The sequence below is a fragment of the Dendrobates tinctorius genome, unplaced genomic scaffold (assembly GCF_039654945.1).
Source record: "Dendrobates tinctorius isolate UK_male_01 unplaced genomic scaffold, ASM3965494v1 ptg000103l, whole genome shotgun sequence".
In the NCBI taxonomy this organism is placed as follows: Eukaryota; Metazoa; Chordata; class Amphibia; order Anura; family Dendrobatidae; genus Dendrobates; species Dendrobates tinctorius.
The window spans coordinates 32,044,139-32,067,013 of record NW_027361771.1 but is presented as its reverse complement, the minus strand read 5'-3'; the positions used below and the strand labels follow the sequence as shown (position 1 = coordinate 32,067,013).

Here is a 22,875-nt window from a genome sequence, read left to right as displayed (position 1 = left end):
TGGCTAGACGGATTGACACAGTAGCTTTATTGACCCCTATTTAGAGAGGCACCTTTTAACTTCCTACTTGAGTGGACAGATAACTGCCTGATCATGTCTACCCTGCTGTCACTGATTACTATGGTAGCACTCTCCCCTCCCCAAACTTGCTGCCAATTTTTGTATCTGTGACCCTGGGAAGCTCTGAGTAGCAGCTGCTTTCACGATCAGTTGACCCGGTAAGATGAGCCTCTCTTGAACTGCAGTAGGCGTCTGCACTGGTCGTTTGCCTTACAGTGCGATGAGATGAGAGTCCCTTAAATAGATGAGAAGGCAGAGCTATAAAAAGGAGGTTTTGTGTGCCTCTGCTCCATGTGTGGAATTGGTAATCAGTATTCGGATCTGTGTTACGGAGTTACGATCCCTAAAGGTGGTTTTGGGAATTTACCACAATTTGTGGGAAACGAGAGAGACCGGATTCTGCTTAAGTGAAAATAACTTAGTTGACAGCGCTGGCGCTAAGTTCACCTTCCGCAACCCCCGATCACGGCATCCTCAAGATGAGGTACTACTCTTCCCATAGGACTTCTCGCAGTCTTAGGTCGACGCGGACTGTGCGTTTTCCAAATGATGTGCTTTTTCTGGATCATATCCGACAGGGTGACCTGGAGCAAGTTGGGAGATTTATAAGAGCTCGAAAAGTGACGTTGGACACAATCTACTTAACAGGTGAGGGCATCATGTCTCATCTCGTTTTGAGGAACAAACCTAATTTCAAGTGAAATATGAGTTTTTGGTTAAGTAAGGAAGTAGTATAATGGTAACCATGAGTAAAAATAGCCAGAAATGTTATTCACCATGACTCCCCGACTCCTGGGACTTGTCCAGTCTTGGGCATATTTGCCAGGGATGCTCCACTAATGACATCAGAGCTGTATGTGACAGTTGTTTATTTGCTGTTGTTGAGCTGCATTGCTACAAGAAAACATGCGGAACCTCAAAGTGTGAGCAATTTCAACAATCTGGGTGTAGTAGATATATGTCCTTCTGTAACGGAGGCAGAATAATGTAAGGTTTTGCATTTGTAGAGAGGAATTCACACCGCTTTGGATGTTATTTACTCCTAGAACCATTGCCCTCCAGAATATTGGTACTGATCGGTATAGCTCCATGTACTCCCCCTTCTATATGATGGCGGTATATAACATCTGATACAGGTCTAGCTTCTCTTTAATTACAGTTATTAGGCATTTCTTAAACAGCAATTCACTAAATTTTTGAGGAACAAAGAAGAAAGATAGCACTTATCTTAATTTTCTCCCTTGACCTTAGTCAAATGAACAACAATTGAAAATTGGCAATATATTTTAATCTATAGTCAAAGGTTAATTAATAAACTGTACTTAATTATGGGGAGGACTGGTGTTGGGCATTAAAATTCTGCTTCTTAAGGCTGGTACAAGAAACACGGCCCTATGCTCTGATTGCAATGCCCGGTCTGACTGCCTGGTCCCCAAACCTGAGCTCACCATGTAAGGGCTCGTGCAGCAACCATACTATCAGTTTGAGTGTGATCCGACAAAACATTGGATTGCACCCGGACCAATGTTAGTCTTTGAGGCCATGAAAATGTTAGACTGTCCGAGGAAAGAATTATAGCATGTCCAAATTGGATCTAATTAGCGGATTTCACTTGGCCATGCAAGTAAATGAGTCTGTGGAAAACATTGGACTGCAAATGGGTGATATCTGACTGTAGTCCGAATTCCGTGCACTGACAGAAAGGAGGAGATGGAGACATTTTTTTCTCAATCTTTTCCTCATCAGAGAGAATCAGATAACACTTTGATCACACTCTGATCAGAGTGTGATTTGCATGATCGGCAAGATTCTCTCAGATGGGAGAATATACGGTCATGTGACCGTAGCCTTATAGGCACATATGAGGTAGTTAGTAGTGATGAGCGAACATGCTAAGGTGTTATCGGAGAATGCTCGGGTGCTAATCGAGTGACTTCGGCGTGCTTGAAAAATATGTTAGAGTCCCTGCGCCCCCATGTCTCGCGCTGTTCAACAGGCTCAACACACGCAGGGATTGCCTAACAAACAGGCAATCCCTGCATGTGTCGCGTGCAATCAAGAGACCCCGCAATTGGACCGGATATTGGGATCCGAGTACTGCCTATGTTTCATGGACATGTGAATATGGTTGAAGGAAAAGGAAAAATAAAATAACATTTGTGTAATCTCGCTCCTTTTCTCAATTACTTTTTTCCTGTTCCGATCTGACAGGAAAAAATGTAGCATGCTGCGATTGCATGCCAAATTCGGAACTCACACATTCATGTAAATTTATGGGTGCATATGAAACATTGCACTGCAGTCAGATATCACCCAAGTGCAGTGCAATTCCCACCAACACCAGCAGAAGAGGAGATGGAGAAATTACTTTCTCCGTCTCCTCCTCAGCTGTGCTCCAATATTCTCATGCGAGAGGATCGGTGCATGCTCCCGCTCGCAACACAACAAGAGCCAAGTGTCATTAGCATATCGCATCAGATGTGATACACTAGTGTGACTCCGGCCTAAGGGTGTGTTAACAGTGAGATGTTGCTATGTTTTTGGAGTGGAAAAAGTAGTGGAAACTCCAAGTTTTTGAGGGGTTTTGCAGTTTTTTTTAAGACAATTTCTGTTTCAAAAACTCCTCAAAAACCTCAGTGAGAACATACCTTAGGCCAGAGTCACCCTAAACGTATGAAAAATTGGTTCGAGTCTCCCTGCCAAGAGTTGCACGAGTGTTCTCCGTATGGTAATCCGTGTGTAATGCGTTTGCAATGCGATTTTCTCTGAGCCATTTATCTGTATGAAATGCATATGGCTTTACATTTCTCACTGATTTTCCCCATTAAATTAAATGGCTCAATGGTCGAAAATGAATCAAAACCTTAAAGCCCCGTTACATATAACGATGTCCCAGCAGTCCCAACAGCGATCCGACATGGATGGGATCGCTGGGACATAGTTAGGCTGATCGCTGGTGAGTTGTCACATAGACAGCCCCTCCATCGATCAGGACCAGTGAGCAAGCTGGTTTCCAATGTAAACAGCGGGTAACCAAGAGCCACGCGGCTCTTAGATACCCGCTGTTTACATTGGAAACCAGCGTCCAGCGTCGCTGATCGCTGGTCTCTCGCTCCCACACGCAGCGATGCGTGCTGGCCAGCGGGAGACCAACAATTAAAAAATGGCCCAGGACGATCCTGCACGATCAGCGATACCCGGAGGGGGGGGCCGGTCGCTGATTCATGTCACACACAGCGATCTCACTGGTGGATCGCTGTGGCGTCACAAAATCAACGATCTCGCTGGCGATATCGCTGTGTCTGACGGGGCCTTAAGAGCTAAATATTGGCTCCATAAGAAGTTCCCTCCTCCAATCTTTCAAATCAAACATGTGTAAGAAAAAGCAAAAACCTATATAGAAACGAAATACCGTAAATAAAAAATAATTAACACTGCAATGAATACCACACACAGAATATATAGCCCCCAAAAAGAATTCAAAGAAATAAATATTCTGTGTGTGGTGTTCATTCACCGTATATATATATATATATATATATATAATATACATACATATATATATATATATATATATATATATATATATATATATATATATATATGGTAGTGTCACATCACATATGTAGGTCGCCTCATTTTGACATGAAAAATCTCTGTGCAATAGAACTAAGAGTCATTACATTTACAACATTGCTGGATAATGTTAAATATAAGAATATTTTAGTGTATATACTGTAATATTATATGTCCTATTGTATGTTTTATAGAAATAAAAGCTGTCGAACGTTTGCGGCTGACACTTGTTCTCGACCCTCAGGCATGGGTGCTCTGCATGAAGCAGTCCTCTCTGGGAATCTAGAGTGTGTAAAGATGCTAGTGAAATACGGCGCCGACATAGAACAGAGGGATGAAAATGGCTGGACTCCATTGCATATGGCATGTAGTGATGCACATCCGCACATTGCCAGGTAAGGGAACGTCAAGGCACTTCAGAATTGCATCCTAAGGCGCAGTCAGACGGCCGTATAACATGGATGACAATCGCTTTGCAATACTCGGACTGGCCGGCAGCGCTAATGACCCAAGTGTGACAGCTGCATTGAAATACATGAAGCTGACATGGTCCTGTCACGACAGCCACAGAGATGTGATTGTCGTCCATGTTATACGGCCGTCCGACTGCACCCATAATCTCATAAAAGCAGAGGCGGCCATACCATTGATGCAGCCCAGGAATCTGCACAAGGGCCCAAGAAGCAATGGGGCCCACTTCTACAGCAGGTGGAGTTGTGCATGATGAGATACAGTATTGAACATCAAAGGGCCCATATATTGTTCAACAGGGGTCCTCTCCTGTGTGTTTTCCCCCCCTGCTACAAACTATGTCTATTTTTTACAGGGTCGAGGGGGAAAAAAGTGTAGGGGATATGCTTGTCCCAGAATAGTCCTACTCAGTTACCAAAATCTCTCCTGCTTGTAAAGAGAGGCAGCTAGAATAAGGACTTAATTCCCTTAAAATACTGTACAAGCGAATGTTTGCTAAGGTAAATCTGTGCATTAAAATTAGTGTAGAGAGGGTACGTGCAAAGAATGAAAAATGTGCACTTTTAAAATATTTAAGGAGTTGTCTCAGTAACATAAATGGACAGCATTTTAAATGATGTAGTATATTTTGTGTTGCTTATGTTACCAGTCATCTCTGTAGAGTTTGCTAGTGTCCTAGGCAATGACTGCAGCCCTTACAAGCTCTTTACTTCAGAGGCATGCAAATGCTAATAAGAAGCTGTCCAGATTGCTGTATCCAATACAGCTTCAATCCACCTAAGAAGCTTCCAGCTCAAACTGCCAATCTTCAGGAGTACACCACCCCCTGGCAAGCAGGGAAGTGAGAGGCAGGAGAGCGGTGTGTTTCTGCAGATTAATCTTGAAAAAACCCTTGACGTTGACCTTGATATATAAATGGGTGGATACAGTGTTATGTCTTTAATAGCAGAACAAGGGGGCACCGGGGCCCAGAGGTGGAGGGGGACTCCTGCAGGGTGGCTAATAATGAGGGAAATTAATGAGGGCAATCTGGCCGGTTTCTCCAGGCCCGAGGCTCCAGGGAGCCCCTGGCTAGATTGCCCTCATGTGCGGCGGGCAGGGAGCGATCCTAGAAGCTCTACTGCCTACAAGAGAAAATAGCAGTGGAGCGAAGCTGCAGGGATCCGTCCTGCTTCCTGCCCGGTGCCCGAGCTTCCTGTCTCTTACACAGACAGAAGCGCCGCTAGATGATGTCACTGGATGATGTCATCATTCAGCGGCCAGCTGTGCCAGAGACAGGAGGCAGCTGGAGGCGGTGATGCTGCGGGAGACCATGCAGACAGGTGAATTTTGCTGTGTGTGTTTTTTTTTGTATGTACGTGTGTTGTGTGTGTGTGTAGAGATGAGTGGTGGTGTGTGTGTGCGTGCGTGTGTAGTGCTGCGGGGGAATGTGCAAAGAGGTGAATAGTGCTGTGTGTCTGTGTGTGTAGGTGGAGGAGAGGGCAATGATGGGGGTGATGGGGGAGGAGGCAGTGATGGGGGAGGCGGCAATGATGGGGTGATGGGGACAAGGCAATGATGGGGTGATGGGGAGAAGGCAATGATGGGGTGATGGGGAGAAGGCAATGATGGTGGTAGTGGAAAAGACAATGATGGGAGTGGTGGGGAAGGAGGGAATGATAGGGGTGGTGGAGGAGAAGGCAATGAAGAAGGTGGTGGAAAGGGCAATAATGGGGTTGATGGAGAGGGCAATGATGGAGGTGGTGGAAAGGGTAATGATGGGGTGATGGGAGAAAAAGCAATGATGATAGGGGTGGTGGGAGAATGCAATGATGGTGATGGTGGAAAGGGCAATAATGGGGGTGGTGGGGTAGGAGGAAATGATGGAGGTGGTGGAATGGGCAATGATGGGGTGGCAGGGGAGAAGGCAATGATGTAGGTGGTGAAGAGGGCAATCATGGGGTGGGAGAGGACAATAATGGGATTCAGGGGGAGGAGCACAATGAGGGATGTGGGGGATTGGGATGGGAGGAAGGGGTACGTATAATGGACTTAGGAACAGGGGGAGGTGGAGGAAGACATTATTATCGCTTATTATGTCTAATACAGTCCATTAGTATATAGTGTTCTCACTAACTCTGTATAACACCATCCTTAGTTACATAGTTTCCTTTTATTATGTATAACACCATCACTTATTACTTACCATCCTCTCTAGTTATATATGGTGCCGTCCCTTATTATATAGCTTCCTCTGCTGTTGTGTAGAGTGCTTTCCCTTATATAGTGTATTCTTGTTAATTTTGTTATTCACAGCGCCCTTTTTATTACACAGTCCCCTCTCTTTTTAGATATAAAATGATTGCTGATGGAGCAGTCAGTGACCAGACTACCAGTCCATCAGCTCCTCCATTAGAAGGGAAGCTTTCCCATGCTCCATCAGCCATCATTGCATTATACAGCTAACAAGACAGGATGGTATGTATTAAAAAGCAGGGCTCTATATAATCCAATATGTAAGGAACGATACTGTACATAACAAGAGAGGGCACTTTATAAGGGACAGCAATATACATAATAAAGGAGAGTATGTAATATATATATATATATATATATATACATATATGTGTGTGTGGCTATATATATACACACACTGTATATACTCGTGTATAAGCCGACCCGTGTATAAGCCGACCCTCCTAATTTTGCCACAAAAAACTGGGAAAACTTATTGACTCATGCATAAGCCGAGGGTGGAATCCTTAGACTATGCCCCCATATGCTGCTCCATAGAATATGCCCCCATATGCTTCTCCATAGTTTATGCCCCCCATATGCTGTCCCATAGATTATGCCCCCATATGCTGCTCCATAGACTATGCCCCCATATGCTGCCCCATAGATTATGCCCCCATATGCTGCCCCATAGATTATGCCCCCATATGCTGCTCCATAGACTATGCCCCCATATGCTGCCCCATAGAATATGCCCCCATATGCTGCTGCTGCAAAAAAAATGCCATACTCACCTCTCCTGCGTCCATCGCCGCTGTCTGCTACTTCTTGTGTCAGTGACTGTTCAGCCAGCAGAGGGGCGGCGCGCACTAACCACTTCACCGTGCCCCTTGCTGCTTAAACGTCACTGACACAGGATGCAGCAGAGACAGCGGTGAGCAGCGATAGACCAGGGGACAGGTGAATATCGCTACACTCACCCATCCTGCTGCGGTCTCTGCAGCCTCGCTTCTCCACTGTCTCCCTTCCTGTCTTCAGCGGTCACGTGGTACCGCTCATTACACTCATGAATATGCGCATATTCATGAGTGTAATGAGCGGTACCACGTGACCGCTGAAGACAGGAAGGGAGACAGTGGAAATTAGAAGCGAGGCTGCAGAGTCCGCGGCAGGACAGGTGTCACGCCATGCTCACCTGGGGGCGGGACCTCGGTCCCGACATCATCTCTTCCGGAGCCGCGGTCACTCCGGGGGTCCCGTCGGGTGCGCACGCGCAGCTCTCGTCCCCGGGTCTCCTCCTACATGTCACGTTTGCGCTTGCGCGCTCCTGTCAGTGCTGTATAGGGCTCGGTCCTCTCTATGGTAATGGAGGACCTGACCCGGAACCTGTAGTGGTCATGTGCTTTCTGGCTAGGTCCTGACCCGGAACCAGTAGTAGTCGTCATGTGCTATATCAGACGACCTCCCCCTAGGGGAGGTGCCTGATTATTGTTGTGCTTCCTGGCTTGGTCTGCCGTGTCCCTGCCTGGCTGTGCGCTGTATTCAGGTCCTCTGCTTTGTACTTGGTTGTGCCTCCTGGCACATGCTCTGACCCTGTGCTCTGTCTCGTACTTGGTTGTGCCTCCTGGCACATGCTCTGACCCTGTACTCTGTCTCATACTCAGTTGTGCCTCCTGGCACACACTCTGATTCTGTGCTCTGTCTTATACTCAGTTGTGCCTCCGGGCACATGCCCTGATCCTGTACTCAGTCTCTTACTCTGTTGTGCCTCCTGGCACACGTACCAATCCTGCGCTCTGTCTTATGCTCTGTTGTGCCCTTTGGCACACACCCTGCTCCTGTACTCTGTTACACCTCCTGGCACACCTGCTGCCTGACTCAGTGCTCTGACGTGCGCCTTGCACAAATCCTGCTTCACTCACACCCGGACGAACGTAGTCTCTGTATACCACGCAGGCCCGGATTGGCAATATAACCAACCGGGCATTTTCCCGCTGGGCCGCTGTCACGTGGGCCGCTTGCCAGCTGCTGCGGCCACTGTGGCTCCTGCCGCCGGCCCTCTGCAGCACGGCGGTGATAGATTCAAGTTCCTCCCGCACTGCAGGGAGATAAGCCGCCACGCCCCCCCCACGCACCCCATCCTCGCCGTAGCATGAGACCCCCTCACCCCCGCAGCCACTCACAGCGTCGCACTCGCTTGCCTGCTCGCTCTGTTCGCAGGACCTGTGATGAGGTCACAGGAGGGGAGGAGTCAGGGGGGTCACATGATCAGGAGCCTTTGTCCAGAGCCCCGATCATATCACCCCTGACTCCGCCCCTCCTGTGACCTCATCACAGGTCCTGTGCGCTCAGCCTTGCCTCTACCGTCTGCAAGACTCTGCTTTGCTGTTGTCATGGTGCTGGTTGAGGTAAGTATGTGTGGGGTCAGGATTTACAGTGTGGATGTAGCAGAGCTGTGTGTGTATGAGATGTACGGAGCAGAGCCGTGTGTACGAGGTGTACGGAGCGGAGCCGCGTGTGTACGAGGTGTACGGAGCGGAGCCGTGTGTGTACGAGGTGTACGGAGCGGAGCCGTGTGTACGAGGCGTACGGAGCGAAGCCGTGTGTACGAGGCGTACGGAGCCGAGCCGTGTGTACGAGGCGTACGGAGCCGAGCCGTGTGTACGAGGCGTACGGAGCCGAGCCGTGTGTACGAGGCGTACGGAGCGGAGCCGTGTGTACGAGGCGTACGGAGCGGAGCCGTGTGTGTACGAGGCGTACGGAGCGGAGCCGTGTGTGTACGAGGCGTACGGAGCGGAGCCGTGTGTACGAGGTGTACGGAGCGGAGCCGCGAGTGTACGAGGTGTACGGAGCGGAGCCGTGTGTACGAGGCGTACGGAGGGGAGCCGTGTGTGTACGAGGCGTACGGAGCGGAGCCGTGTGTGTACGAGGCGTACGGAGCAGAGCCGTGTGTACGAGGTGTACGGAGCGGAGCCGCGAGTGTACGAGGTGTACGGAGCGGAGCCGTGTGTGTACGAGGTGTACGGAGCGGAGCCGTGTGTACGAGGTGTACGGAGCGGAGCCGTGTGTACGAGGTGTACGGAGCGGAGCCACGCATGTACGGAGCGGAGCCGTTGTACGAGGTGTACGGAGCGGAGCCGTGTGTACGAGGTGTAAGGAGCAGAGCCGTGTGTACGAGGTGTACGGAGAGGAGCCGTGTGTACGAGGTGTACGGAGCGGAGCCGTGTGTACGAGGTGTACGGAGCGTTTAGCCGTGTGTACGAGGTGTACGGAGAGGAGCCGTGTGTGTACGAGGTGTACGGAGTGGAGCCGTGTGTACGAGGTGTACGGAGAGGAGCCGTGTGTGTACGGAGCGGAGCCGTTGTACGAGGTGTACGAGCGGAGCCGTGTGTACGAGGTGTACGGAGCAGAGCCGTGTGTACGAGGTGTACGGAGAGGAGCCGTGTGTACGAGGTGTACGGAGCGGAGCCGTGTGTGCGAGGTGTACGGAGCGGAGCCTTGTGTACGAGGTGTACGGAGAGGAGCCGTGTGTGTATGAGGTGTACGGAGTGGAGCCGTGTGTACGAGGCGTACGGAGAGGAGCCGTGTGTGTACGGAGCGGAGCCGTGTGTATGAGGTGTACGGAGTGGAGCCACGCGTGTACGGAGCGGAGCCGCGAGTGTACGGTGTACGGAGCGGAGCCGTGTGTGTACGAGGTGTACGGAGCGGAGCCGTGTGTGCGAGGTGTACGGAGAGGAGACGTGTGTACGAGGTGTATGAGCGGAGCCGTGTGTACGAGGTGTACGGAGCGGAGCCGTGTGTACGAGGTGTACGGAGAGGAGCCGTGTGTACGAGGTGTACGGAGCGGAGCCGTGTGTGCGAGGTGTACGGAGCGGAGCCTTGTGTACGAGGTGTACGGAGCGTTTAGCCGTGTGTGCGAGGTGTACGGAGAGGAGCCGTGTGTGTACGAGGTGTACGGAGTGGAGCCGTGTGTACGAGGCGTACGGAGAGGAGCCGTGTGTGTACGGAGCGGAGCCGTGTGTATGAGGTGTACGGAGTGGAGCCACGCGTGTACGGAGCGGAGCCGCGAGTGTACGAGGTGTACGGAGCGGAGCCGTGTGTGTACGAGGTGTACGGAGCGGAGCCGTGTGTACGAGGTGTACGGAGCGGAGCCGTGTGTACGAGGTGTACGGAGCGGAGCCGTGTGTACGAGGTGTACGGAGCGGAGCCGTGTGTACGGCTCACTGTTCTTTCTTTGTCTCTCACTGTTCTTTCTTTCCCCTTTCTTTCTCGCTCTCTCTGTTTTCTTTTTTCTCTCTCTCTGTTTTCTCTCTTCCTTAGTGCCAGTCAGTGTGCCCATAATGCCAGCCACTGTGCACTCAGTACCAGTCAGTGTGATCAGCAGTGCCAAATGGGTGCGATTAGGTGTGGACATGGGTGTGACTAGTCGTGAAATGGGTGTGGTTGGGCGTGGCCAAAATTTGCAGTCTTTGTCCGTCTTTCCCTTCTTCAAAAGTTGGGAGGTATGATAGGGGCGGCTATGACCAGGGGGTCTGGTTGCCCAATAGAGAGCAGTTCTGCCAGGAATTCTGTAATCATGCATATAAAAGGGGGCAGAGATTTGGGAGGAGTACTGTACCTAAAAGCAATAAATAGGACTGAGCTGAAATACTGGGCACAGCTGTGACTACATGTTATATAGTCGTGTTAATCTCCTCTCACTTCTTGTAAACTATAACTGTACAAAGATATTATATAGTCACCATGTGATTAGTGGGCCTGTGTAACTTCAAATGCCAGGGCTGAATTTTAGTCCCAGTCCGGCCCTGATACCACGTGTTGCCGTGTCCACGCTTTACACGTTCCTGCAGACACACTCTCCTGTGAGCCGGCAGCCTGGTGCCAGCAGTCGTGGTGCCTCACCCCCTGGGGCTTGCCCCTGACACTCCCTGTATAGGGGGTGGTCTTCACTAGGTCAGCTCGCCCTGGGAGGGTTGGTGTCACGACCCAGAGGGTCCACTCCAGGAGTCGTCACAGTATAATCGGGCCATGGACCCCGCTGGTGCCACCACCTCCATCCAAAAGGAACTGGTGTTCCTACGGGAGAGTCAGACCAGGATTATGGCCCTTTTGAAATCCATGGAGTCCCGTTTGTCGGCCATACAATCCGTTTCTGCCCAGTCCTCGGCCCCGCACCCGATGCCGCGCCTCGGCAAGCCACCCTGATATAGCGGGGACCCCAAGTTTTGTCGAGGATTTCTGAACCAATGCCGGTTACATTTGGAGCTTTTGCTGCAGCACTATCCCACTGAGCGCGCCCAAACTACCTTTATTGTTTCACACTTAGAGGGGGAGGCGTTAGCATGGGTGAACCCCCTCTGGGAGCGCAATGACCCACTCGTCTCTCAGCTTTCCACCTTTTTGGACACCTTCCGCAAGGTGTTCGACGAGCCGGGTCGGCTGGCCTCTATCACCGAGTCCCTCTTTAACCTTCATCAGGGTACGCTACCGGTGGGACAGTATGCCATCCGTTTTCGTACCTTGGCCTCCGAACTCGGTTGGAACAACGAGGCTCTCGTAGGGATCTTTTGGCGTGGCCTGTCCGGTCGGATCAAAGACGTACTGGCAGGTCGGGATACCCCCACCTCTTTAGAGGATCTGATCTCTCTGGCGACACGCATTGACCTGCGGTTTCAGGAACGCGCCCGTGAATTAGCCAGAGAGAGGAGCTCCTCTCACCTCCTCCGTTCCTGCTCCGAGAAGCCGGGAAACTTCTCCGCCTAGGGTTGATAGGAGAGGCCTCCCTAGGTGTACGTGATTCCTCTCCTCCCCTGCTCGTGTCCGTATTGTTGAATCTCGGTGCCAAGAGTTATTCTGAGGAGGCTTATCTGGATTCTGGCGCGGAGGGGAATTTTATCACACTCGAGGCGGTAAAAAAATACCAGATTCCTGTCAGATCCCTGGAGACTCCTCGGTCGATTGTTTCGGTCAATGGTACGTCCGTGCAGGAGACTGTTACCCAGGCCACCGAAGAGATCGAGCTGCAGATTGGAGCCCTGCACCGGGAGAAGATCTCCTTCCTCGTCTTGTCTACCATGTCTTACACACTTCTTCTAGGCCTCCCTTGGCTACGGTCTCATGAGCCAACCCTGGACTGGCGGTCGGGCGAGATACTCCGGTGGGGACCGTTCTGTCAGGAGAAGTGCCTGTTGCCCGTCCGTCAATTGAACTCTGCCGGTCCATCCCCGGCACCTACAGGTCTGCCGTCGGCTTACTGGTCCTTTGCAGATGTCTTCGACAAGAAGGAGGCCGAGACTCTTCCCCTCCATCGGCCATATGACTGTCCGATTGACCTCATTCCTGGTTCTACACCACCCAGGGGTAGGATATACCCGCTATCCCCTGCTGAGACCCAAGCTATGTCTGACTATATCCAGGAGAACCTTGCAAGAGGTTTTATCCGTAAGTCCTCCTCGCCCGCGGGAGCGGGATTTTTCTTTGTAAAAAAGAAGGACGGCTCCCTCCGTCCTTGCATAGACTACCGAGGCCTGAACGATATCACTGTCAAGAACAAGTACCCATTGCCATTGATCCCGGAGCTCTTTGACCGACTTAGAGGAGCTCGAATTTTCACCAAACTGGATCTTCATGGGGCCTACAACTTGATCCGCATTCGTTCCGGGGATGAGTGGAAGACCGCCTTTAACACCAGAGACGGTCATTATGAGTACTTGGTCATGCCCTTCGGCCTCTGCAATGCCCCAGCGGTGTTCCAGGAGTTCGTGAATGACGTCTTCCGGGATATGCTGTACTCCTGCGTGGTAGTCTATCTGGATGACATCCTCGTTTTTTCCCCAGACCTCTCCGCCCACAGAAAGAACGTGCGTCAAGTCCTCCAGCGCCTGAGGGAGAACCGCCTTTATGCCAAGCTCGATAAATGTGCCTTCGAGCAAACGTCCTTGCCATTCTTGGGGTACATTATCTCAGAATCAGGTCTACGCATGGATCCGGCAAAGGTGTCTGCCGTCCTCGATTGGCCACAGCCCCATGGGGTGAAGGCAATCCAACGCTTCCTTGGTTTTGCGAACTACTACCGACAGTTTGTTCCTCATTTCTCCTCGTTGGTTCGCCCCATCTCGTCCCTTATCTGCAAGGGAGCTAACCCAAAGGCTTGGCCCTCTGAGGCTGAAGAGGCATTCCAGTCATTGAAACAAGCCTTCGCCGCTGCTCCGGCGCTTCACCGACCTGAGGTTAGTAGACCTTTCACTCTCGAGGTGGACGCATCCTCTACTGGGGCTGGCGCAGTCCTTCTGCAGAAATCCTCTTCTGGATGTTTTGTCACCTGTGGCTTCTTTTCTAAAGTATTTTCCTCCACTGAGCAGAACTAATCCATTGGCGACAAAGAGCTATTGGCCATTAAGTTGGCCTTGGAGGAGTGGAGGTACTTACTGGAAGGTGCCATACATCCATTCAAGATCTTCACGGACCATAAGAACCTGGCGTACATCCAGTCCGCACAGAGGCTCAATCCTCAGCAAGCCAGGTGGTCCCTATTCTTCGCCCGCTTTGACTTTGAGCTACATTTTCGGCCCGGCGATAAGAACGTTAGAGCGGATGCGTTGTCAAGATCATTCCTGTCATCTGATGCAGAGGAAGAACCCTCTCATATCATTGATATATCCAAAGTGATTACTGTGGCCCCTGTCAAGTTAACCACGTTACCTCCGGGAAGAACCTTTGTGGCTGAGAATAACCGAAAACGAGTGCTAAATTGGGGACATTCGTCCAAGATTGCCGGCCACGTTGGTGTCAAAAAGACTTTGGACTTAATCTCTCGCCATTATTGGTGGCCTTCACTCTCCCAGGATGTTAAAGACTTTGTGGCATCTTGCCCGTCCTGTGCCCAGAACAAGATACCCAGACAACCACCCTACGGTCTTCTGTTCCCGCTTCCCGTTCCGTCGGCTCCATGGCAGCACATAGCCATGGATTTCATTACAGATCTGCCTTGTTCTTCCGGTTGTACTGTGGTCTTGGTGGTTGTAGACCGATTTTCAAAGATGGCCCACTTCATTCCTCTTCCCGGACTACCCTCTGCTCCTGACTTGGCGAAGATCTTCATTTCCCATATCTTCAGGATTCACGGCTTCCCCCAGCACATCGTGTCTGACAGAGGGGTCCAATTCACCTCCCGATTCTGGAGAGCTCTATGCGGACTCATGAAAGTGTCATTGGATTTCTCTTCCGCCTATCACCCCCAAACCAATGGGCAGGTAGAACGTACCAACCAGATCCTTACATCCTACCTCCGGCATTTTTCTAATGCTCATCAGAATGACTGGGTCGGTCTACTTCCTTGGGCTGAGTTCGCCTATAATAATCACTCCAGTGAATCGTCTACCAAGTCTCCTTTCTTCATCGTCTTTGGACAGCATCCCAATGTGCCTCTACTGGTACTTCCTGTCTCGGGGGTACCTGCTGCCGATTCTCTGTCTGTGGAGTTCTCCAGGGTATGGCAGGAGACCAAAACCGCTCTCGAGAAAGCACGGGACAGAATGAAATTACACGCTGACAAGAGGCGTCTGGACGTTCCTCCATTTCTCCCTGGTGACAAAGTGTCGTTCTCCACCAAATACGTCCGCCTTAAGGTACCATCTTACAAACTGGGTCCCCGTTACATTGGTCCTTTTGAGGTCCTCAGGCGGATTAATGATGTTGCTTACAAATTGAAGCTGCCTCCTTCACTCCGTATTCCCAATTCTTTCCATGTATCTCTCCTAAAACCTGTGGTTCTTAACCGATTTCATCCTTCTCCAGGCCACACACCCCAGCCTGTTGGCTTGGGGGATGAGTTTGAGGTGAATGATATTTTGGCCATGAAGAAGGTAAGAGGGAGAACCATGTTCTTGGTCGATTGGAAGGGTTTTGGCCCTGAGGAGAGGTCATGGGAACCCAGGGAGAATATCCACGCACCCCAGATTTTGTCTAAGTTCCTCTCCAGTTTTAGAAAGAGGGGGCGTAAAGGGGGGGTACTGTCATGCCATGCTCACCTGGGGGCGGGACCTCGGTCCCGACGTCATCTCTTCCGGAGCCGCGGTCACTCCGGGGGTCCCGTCGGGTGCGCACGCGCAGCTCTCGTCCCCGAGTCTCCTCCTACATGTCACGTTTGCGCTTGCGTGCTCCTGTCAGTGCTGTATAGGGCTCGGTCCTCTCTATGGTAATGGAGGACCTGACCCGGAACCTGTAGTGGTCATGTGCTTTCTGACTAGGTCCTGACCCGGAACCAGTAGTAGTCGTGCTATATCAGACGACCTCCCCCTAGGGGAGGTGCCTGATTATTGTTGTGCTTCCTGGCTTGGTCTGCCGTGTCCCTGCCTGGCTGTGCGCTGTATTCAGGTCCTCTGCTTTGTACTTGGTTGTGCCTTCTGGCACACGCTGTGACCCTGTGCTCTGTCTCGTACTTGGTTGTGCCTCCTGGAACATGCTCTGACCCTGTACTCTGTCTCATTCTCAGTTGTGCCTCCTGGCACACACTCTGATTCCGTGCTCTGTCTTATACTCAGTTGTGCCTCCTGGCACACACTCTGATTCCGTGCTCTGTCTTATACTCAGTTGTGCCTCCGGGCACATGCCCTGATCCTGTACTCAGTCTCTTACTCTGTTGTGCCTCCTGGCACATGTACCAATCCTGCGCTCTGTCTTATGCTCTATTGTGCCCTCTGGCACACACCCTGCTCCTGTACTCTGTTACACCTCCTGGCACACCTGCTGCCTGACTCAGTGCTCTGACGTGCGCCTTGCACAAATCCTGCTTCACTCACACCCGGATGAACGTAGTCTCTGTATACCACGTGTTGCCGTGTCCACGCTTTACACGTTCCTGCAGACACACTCACCCACTCGTGTCTCCTGTGAGCCGGCCGCCTGGTGCCAGCAGTCGTGGTGCCTCACCCCCTGGGGCTTGCCCCTGACACTCCCTGTATAGGGGGTCGTCTTCACTAGGTCACCTCGCCCTGGGAGGGTTGGTGTCACGACCCAGAGGGTCCACTCCAGGAGTCGTCACAACAGGTAAGTATGATCTCTGACACCCACGCTCTCCCTCCCCCGCCGACCCCCAGTTATATGACCCGTGTATAAGCCGAGAGGGGGACTTTCAGCCCAAAAAAATGGGCTGAAAATCTCAGCTTATACACGAGTATATACGGTATATATATACACAGTTGTGGCCAAAAGTATTGACACCCCTGCAATTCTGTCAGATAATACTCCGTTTCTTCCTGAAAATGATTGCAATCACAAATTCTTTGGTATTATTATCTTCATTTAATTTGTCTTAAATGAAAAAATGCAAAAAGAATTGTCCTAAAGCCAAATTAGATATAATTCCACACCAAACATAAAAAAGAGGGTGGACAAAAGTATTGGCACTGTTCGAAAAATCATGTGATGCTTCTCTAATTTGTGTAATTAACAGCACCTGTAACTTACCTGTGGCACCTAACAGATGTTGGCAATAACTAAATCACACTTGCAGCCAGTTGACATGGATTAAAGTTGACTCAACCTCTGTCCTGTGTCCTTGTGTGTACCACATTGAGCATGGAGAAAAGAAAGAAGACCAAAGAACTGTCTGAGGACTTGATAAACCAAATTGTGAGGAAGCATGAGCAATCTCAAGGCTACAAGTCCATCTCCAAAGACCTGAATGTTCCTGTGTCTACCGTGCGCAGTGTCAAGAAGTTTAAAGCCCATGGCACTGTGGCTAACCTCCCTAGATGTGGACGGAAAAGAAAAATTGACAAGAGATTTGAACGCAAGATTGTGCGGATGTTGGATAAAGAACCTCGACTAACATCCAAACAAGTTCAAGCTGCCCTGCAGTCCGAGGGTACAACAGTGTCAACCCGTACTATCCGTTGGCGTCTGAATGAAAAGGGACTGTATGATGGGACACCCAGGAAGACCCCACTTCATACACCGAGACATAAAAAAGCCAGGCTGGAGTTTGCCAAAACTTACCTGAAAAATCCTAAAACGTTTTGGAAGAATGTTCTCTGGTCAGATGAGACAAAAGTAGAGCTTTTTGGGCAAAGGCATCAACATAGAGTTTACAGGAGAAAAAAAGGCATTCAAAGAAAAGAACACGGTCCCTACAGTCAAACATGGCAGAGGTTCCCTGATGTTTTGGGGTTGATTTGCTGCCTCTGGTACTGGACTGCTTGACCGTGTGCATGGCATTATGAAGTCAGAAGACTACCAACAAATTTTGCAGCATATTGTAGGGCCCAGTGTGAGAAAGATGGGTCTCCCTTAGAGGTCATGGGTCTTCCAGCAGGACAATGACCCAAAACACACTTCAAAAAGCACTAGAAAATGGTTTGAGAGAAAGCACTGGAGACTTCTAAGGTGGCCAGCAATGAGTGCAGACCTGAATCCCATAGAACACCTGTGGAGAGATCTAAAAATGGCAGTTTGGAGAAGGCACCCTCCAAATATCAGGGACCTGGAGCAGTTTGCCATTGAAGAATGGTCTAAAATTCCAGCAGAGCATTGTAAGAAACTCATTGATGGTTACTGGAAGCGGTTGGTCGCAGTTATTTTGGCGAAAGGTTGTGCAACCAAGTATTAGGCTGAGGGTGCCAATACTTTTGTCTGGCCCATTTTTGGAGTTTTGTGTGAAATGATCAATGTTTTGTTTTTTCCTTCATTCTCTTTTGTGCTTTTTCAATTAAGACAAATTAAATGAAGATAACAATACCAAAGAATTTGTGTTTGCAATCATTTTCAGGAAGAAACTGAGTATTATCTGACAGAATTGCAGGGGTGTCAATACTTTTGGCCACAACTGTGTGTGTATATATATATATATATATATATATATATATATATATATATATATATGTAGCTTTGTCGCCATAAAAGGAAGGGGACCCAGACACATTTCTTGCACAGGGGCCCCAAGCTGTCAGTGTCCGCCCCTGAGAACAAGAATATGTTCTTTAGTGTATGATCACCTCTGAACACAATTTTACAGGTGGTCATGCATAGACATAGTGATATACACAGCAGAGCACCAGTAATTACATTTTATTTCTTGCACTAATCCTGAGTTACAGCCTAAATTATAGCACAATATAGCTACATCTCAGCAGGTTCCTTTTGGAAATAGGTGGCAGGCTTACTGTCAGACACACATCTTAGGGCTCATACTCACTTGCGAGAGAGTTGCACGATTCACCACCAGCGGCTGGGGGACAGCTGCTTACAGTAGCGCTACTTCCCCAGCGGCCATCCGTGTGGTCCTGAAGCGGTACACGGGTGGCACACAGTTGCCACACGTGTGCTGCACGTAGTACACACATGGACACACGGACAATGATATCTCCGGAACCGGTTTTTCCGGTACCGTAACTATCAGGACATGTGAAACCAGCCTTATGCAAACTAGGGAACAGGTCAGTGAGGGATCAGTGACCTGTGAGCAGTCTAATCAGAGCACCACATACACCTACCCTGCCTTAGGGCACGAGCATAACATTAACACAAAACTGAAAATAAAGATTAAGAAACAACCACAAGACGGATTTCATCAACCAAGGTATCATTTTATTCAGTATAATGGCGCCGACCAGACACTGTGCTGACAGGTTCCCTTTAATGAATTTGACGCATCCTCTCAGTGGCATAGCACCTCATCAGAAATGTTACTCCAGTCATATTTCTATCATAAAAATGCTGCACGCGCAAAAAATGGCGTACACCTACTCCAATTCAGCAATAACCTGCGGACGGCGGGCAAGGATGGGGAGGCGACATACATCGGGAACACCGCCCATCGGACTGGACCGACCTCGTTTTCATCGCCTGCCAAAGGGTAGGTGACAGATTCCCTTTAAGCTAGTTTTTAGGTGATAAGGTAACTTACTGATTGCTATAGGTCTAAGTACAACATTCAGCTATCTCTGGCAGTCACAAAGGAAATAAATAGAACCAAGGTGCAGATACTTGACCTCCATTCATGAAGGGCTCTACACAGCCAGTTTCTTGGGATTGGTGGGGGTCCTAGTGGTCGCGCCCCCAATGGTCATAAACTATCAACTGGATAACTCACAAACTTGGACCAATCCCTTTCAGGGATTTAGCTATCACACACTATTAGTCTAGAGACATACAGGTGCATCTCACAAAATTAGAATATCATTAAAAAGTTAATTTATTTCAGTGTTTCAATACAAAAAGTGAAACTCAAATATTATATAGAGTCATTACAAACAGAGTGATCTATTTCATGTGTTTATTTCTGTTAATGTTGATGATTATGGCTTACAGCCAATGAAAACCCCAAAGTCATTATCTCAGTAAATTAGAATACTTTATAACACCAGCTTGAAAAAAGGATTTTAAAATCCAAAATGTTGGCCTACTGAAATGGATGTACAGTAAATGACTGAAATGTATGTACAGTAAATGCAATCAATATTTGGTCGGGGCACCAATTGCATCAATTACTGTATCAATGCGGTGTGGCATGGAGGCGATCAGCCTGTAGCACTGCTGAGGTGTTATGGAAGCTCAGGTTGCTTTGAAAGCAGCCTTCAGCTCACCTGCATTGCTGGGTCTGGTGTCTCTCATCTTCCTCTTTACAATACCCCATACAGTTGTGGCCAAAAGTATTGACACCCCTGCAATTTTGTCAGATAATACTCAGTTTCTTCCTGAAAATGATTGCAATCACAAATTCTTTGGTATTATTATCTTCATTTAATTTGTCTTAAATGAAAAAAACACAAAAGAGAATGAAGCAAAAAGCAAAACATTGATAATTTTACACAAAACTCCAAAAATGGGCCAGACAAAAGTATTGGCACCCTCAGCCTAATACTTGGTTGCACAACCTTTAGCCAAAATAACTGCGACCAACCGCTTCCGGTAACCATCAATGAGTTTCTTACAATGCTCTGCTGGAATTTTAGACCATTCTTCTTTGGCAAACTGCTCCAGGTCCCTCATATTTGAAGGGTGCATTCTCCAAACTGCCATTTTTAGATCTCTCCACAAGTGTTCTATGGGATTCAGGTCTGGACTCATTGCTGGCCACCTTAGAAGTCTCCAGTGCTTTCTCTCAAACCATTTTCTAGTGCTTTTTGAAGTGTGTTTTGGGTCATTGTCTTGCTGGAAGACCCATGACCTCTGAGGGAGACCCAGCTTTCTCACACTGGGCCCTACATTATGCTGCAAAATTTGTTGGTAGTCTTCAGACTTCATAATGCCATGCACACGGTCAAGCAGTCCAGTGCCAGAGTCAGCAAAGCAACCCCAAAACATCAGGGAACCTCCGCCATGTTTGACTGTAGGGACCGTGTTTTTTTCTTTGAATGCCTCTTTTTTGCTCCTGTAAACTCTATGTTGATGCCTTTGCCCAAAAAGCTCTACTTTTGTCTCATCTGATCAGAGAACATTCTTCCAAAACGTTTTAGGCTTTTTCAGGTAAGTTTTGGCAAACTCCAGCCTGGCTTTTTTATGTCTCGGGGTAAGAAGTGGGGTCTTTCTGGGTTTCCTACCATACAGTCCCTTTTCATTCAGACGCCGACGGATAGTATGGGTTGACACTGTTGTACCCTCGGACTGCAGGGCAGCTTGAACTTGTTTGGATGTTAGTCGATGTTCTTTATCCAACATCCGCACAATCTTGCATTGAAATCTCTTGTCAATTTTTCTTTTCTGTCCAAATCTAGGGAGGTTAGCCACAGTGCCATGGGCTTTAAACTTCTTGATTACACTGCACACGGTAGACACAGGAACACTCAGGTCTTTGGAGATGGACTTGTAGCCTTGAGATTGCTCATGTTTCCTCACAATTTGGTTTCTCAAGTCCTCAGACAGTTCTTTGGTCTTCTTTCTTTTCTCCATGCTCAATGTGGTACACACAAGGACACAGGACAGAGGTTGAGTCAACTTTAATCCATGTCAACTGGCTGCAAGTGTGATTTAGTTATTGTCAACACCTGTTAGGTGCCACAGGTAAGTTACAGGTGCTGTTAATTACACAAATTAGAGAAGCATCACATGATTTTTTGAACAGTGCCAATACTTTTGTCCACCCTCTTTTTTATGTTTGGTGTGGAATTATATCCAATTTGGCTTTAGGACAATTCTTTTTGTGTTTTTTCATTTAAGACAAATTAAATGAAGATAATAATACCAAAGAATTTGTGTTTGCAATAATTTTCAGGAAGAAACTGAGTATTATCTGACAAAATTGCAGGGGTGTCAATACTTTTGGTCACAACTGTAGATCTATGGGGTTAAGGTCAGTCGAGTTTGCTGGCCAATCAAGCACAGTGATACTGTTGTTTCTAAACCAGGTATTGGTACTTTTGATAGTATGGACAGGTGCCAGGTCCTGCTAGAGAATGAAATTTCCAACTCCAAAAAACTTGTCGGCAGAGGGAAGCATGAAGTGCGCTAAAATTTCCTGGTAGACGGCCGTGCTGACTTTGGGCTTGATAAAACACAGTGGACCTACACCAGCAGATGACATGGCTCCCCAAACCATCACTGATTGTGGAAACTTCACTCTAGACCTCAAAGCAGCTTGGAATGTCTGTCTCTCCACTCTTCAGACTCTTGGACCTTGATTTCCAAGGTCTACTGTGAAGAATTTACACCCTGAGAACAATGATAATGTCACAACACAGCTGTCGGGTGACCCGGGACCAGGGGCTCCTTCTCTGACCCTACCACTAGGGGGCGCCCTAGCTCACCCTATTCCCCGGAATACTTCTGAAGATGAAGATGCTGGGGCCTCCACCCTTGCTTATCTCCTTAGTTAGCATTCTGCCTGTTCTCTTCCCCCACCCAGGGAAGAGGGTCGCTATTGTGCACTGCAATACTCAAAACCGACAAACAAGGCTACACAAACAAGGGTTAATAGAACATTCCAGGCATACAAAATATTCACTCACATATAACAGAGAAATGGCTTTCTCTGTTATATGTGGAGGATGGGGAATAAACAAAAGTAGAGAAGGGCGGGAATTACCACACTTGCAAACCACGCAACAGTCACAGATAACTCTTCCAACACTCCTCATATGAACTCCTCTCCCTCCTGAAGCCATGCAACAAATGCTAACTCTGTCATGGATTGCATCAGAACCCAGATTATAAAGGGGAAGAGAGTGGCTAACTGGGCTCAGAGTTTTCTATCATGGCCGATTAACCCCTGTTCTGCCAAAAGGAATAAACACCATTAAAATGAAGGAGAATTGCTTCTTCTCAGCGCCGCAGTAGGAGCAATCAGACACTGCAGTCTTCTGGCTCTGCACTGTGGCGGTAATCCCATGAAAGTACCCCCCCGAGGGATCCTCAGAATTGGGTTTATCGGGGTGTCCTACGTGTCTGCATGAACATCAGATGCTAGTACCCACATCCTCTCCTCAGGACCGTACCCCCTGCAATGTACCAGATACTGAAGTGATCGACGGACAATATGAGAATCCAAGATTTTCGCTATCTGAAACTCCAAGTTTACACCGACAATGACAGAAGATGGCTGTAATGGTGATGGCACTG

The 22,875-nt window shown here is 48.8% G+C and overlaps 1 protein-coding gene across 1 annotated transcript in view; it reads left to right on the top strand.

Annotated features, from left to right (window-relative positions):
• The first annotated feature begins 351 nt into the window (after positions 1-351).
• The window catches only part of PPP1R27 (protein phosphatase 1 regulatory subunit 27), a 37,845-nt gene continuing 15,321 nt past the window's right edge, over positions 352-22,875 (top strand). Inside the window, 3 exon segments of the mRNA XM_073588197.1 lie at positions 352-427; positions 430-708; positions 3,881-4,031. Coding sequence (XP_073444298.1) covers positions 352-427; positions 430-708; positions 3,881-4,031 — 506 coding nt within the window.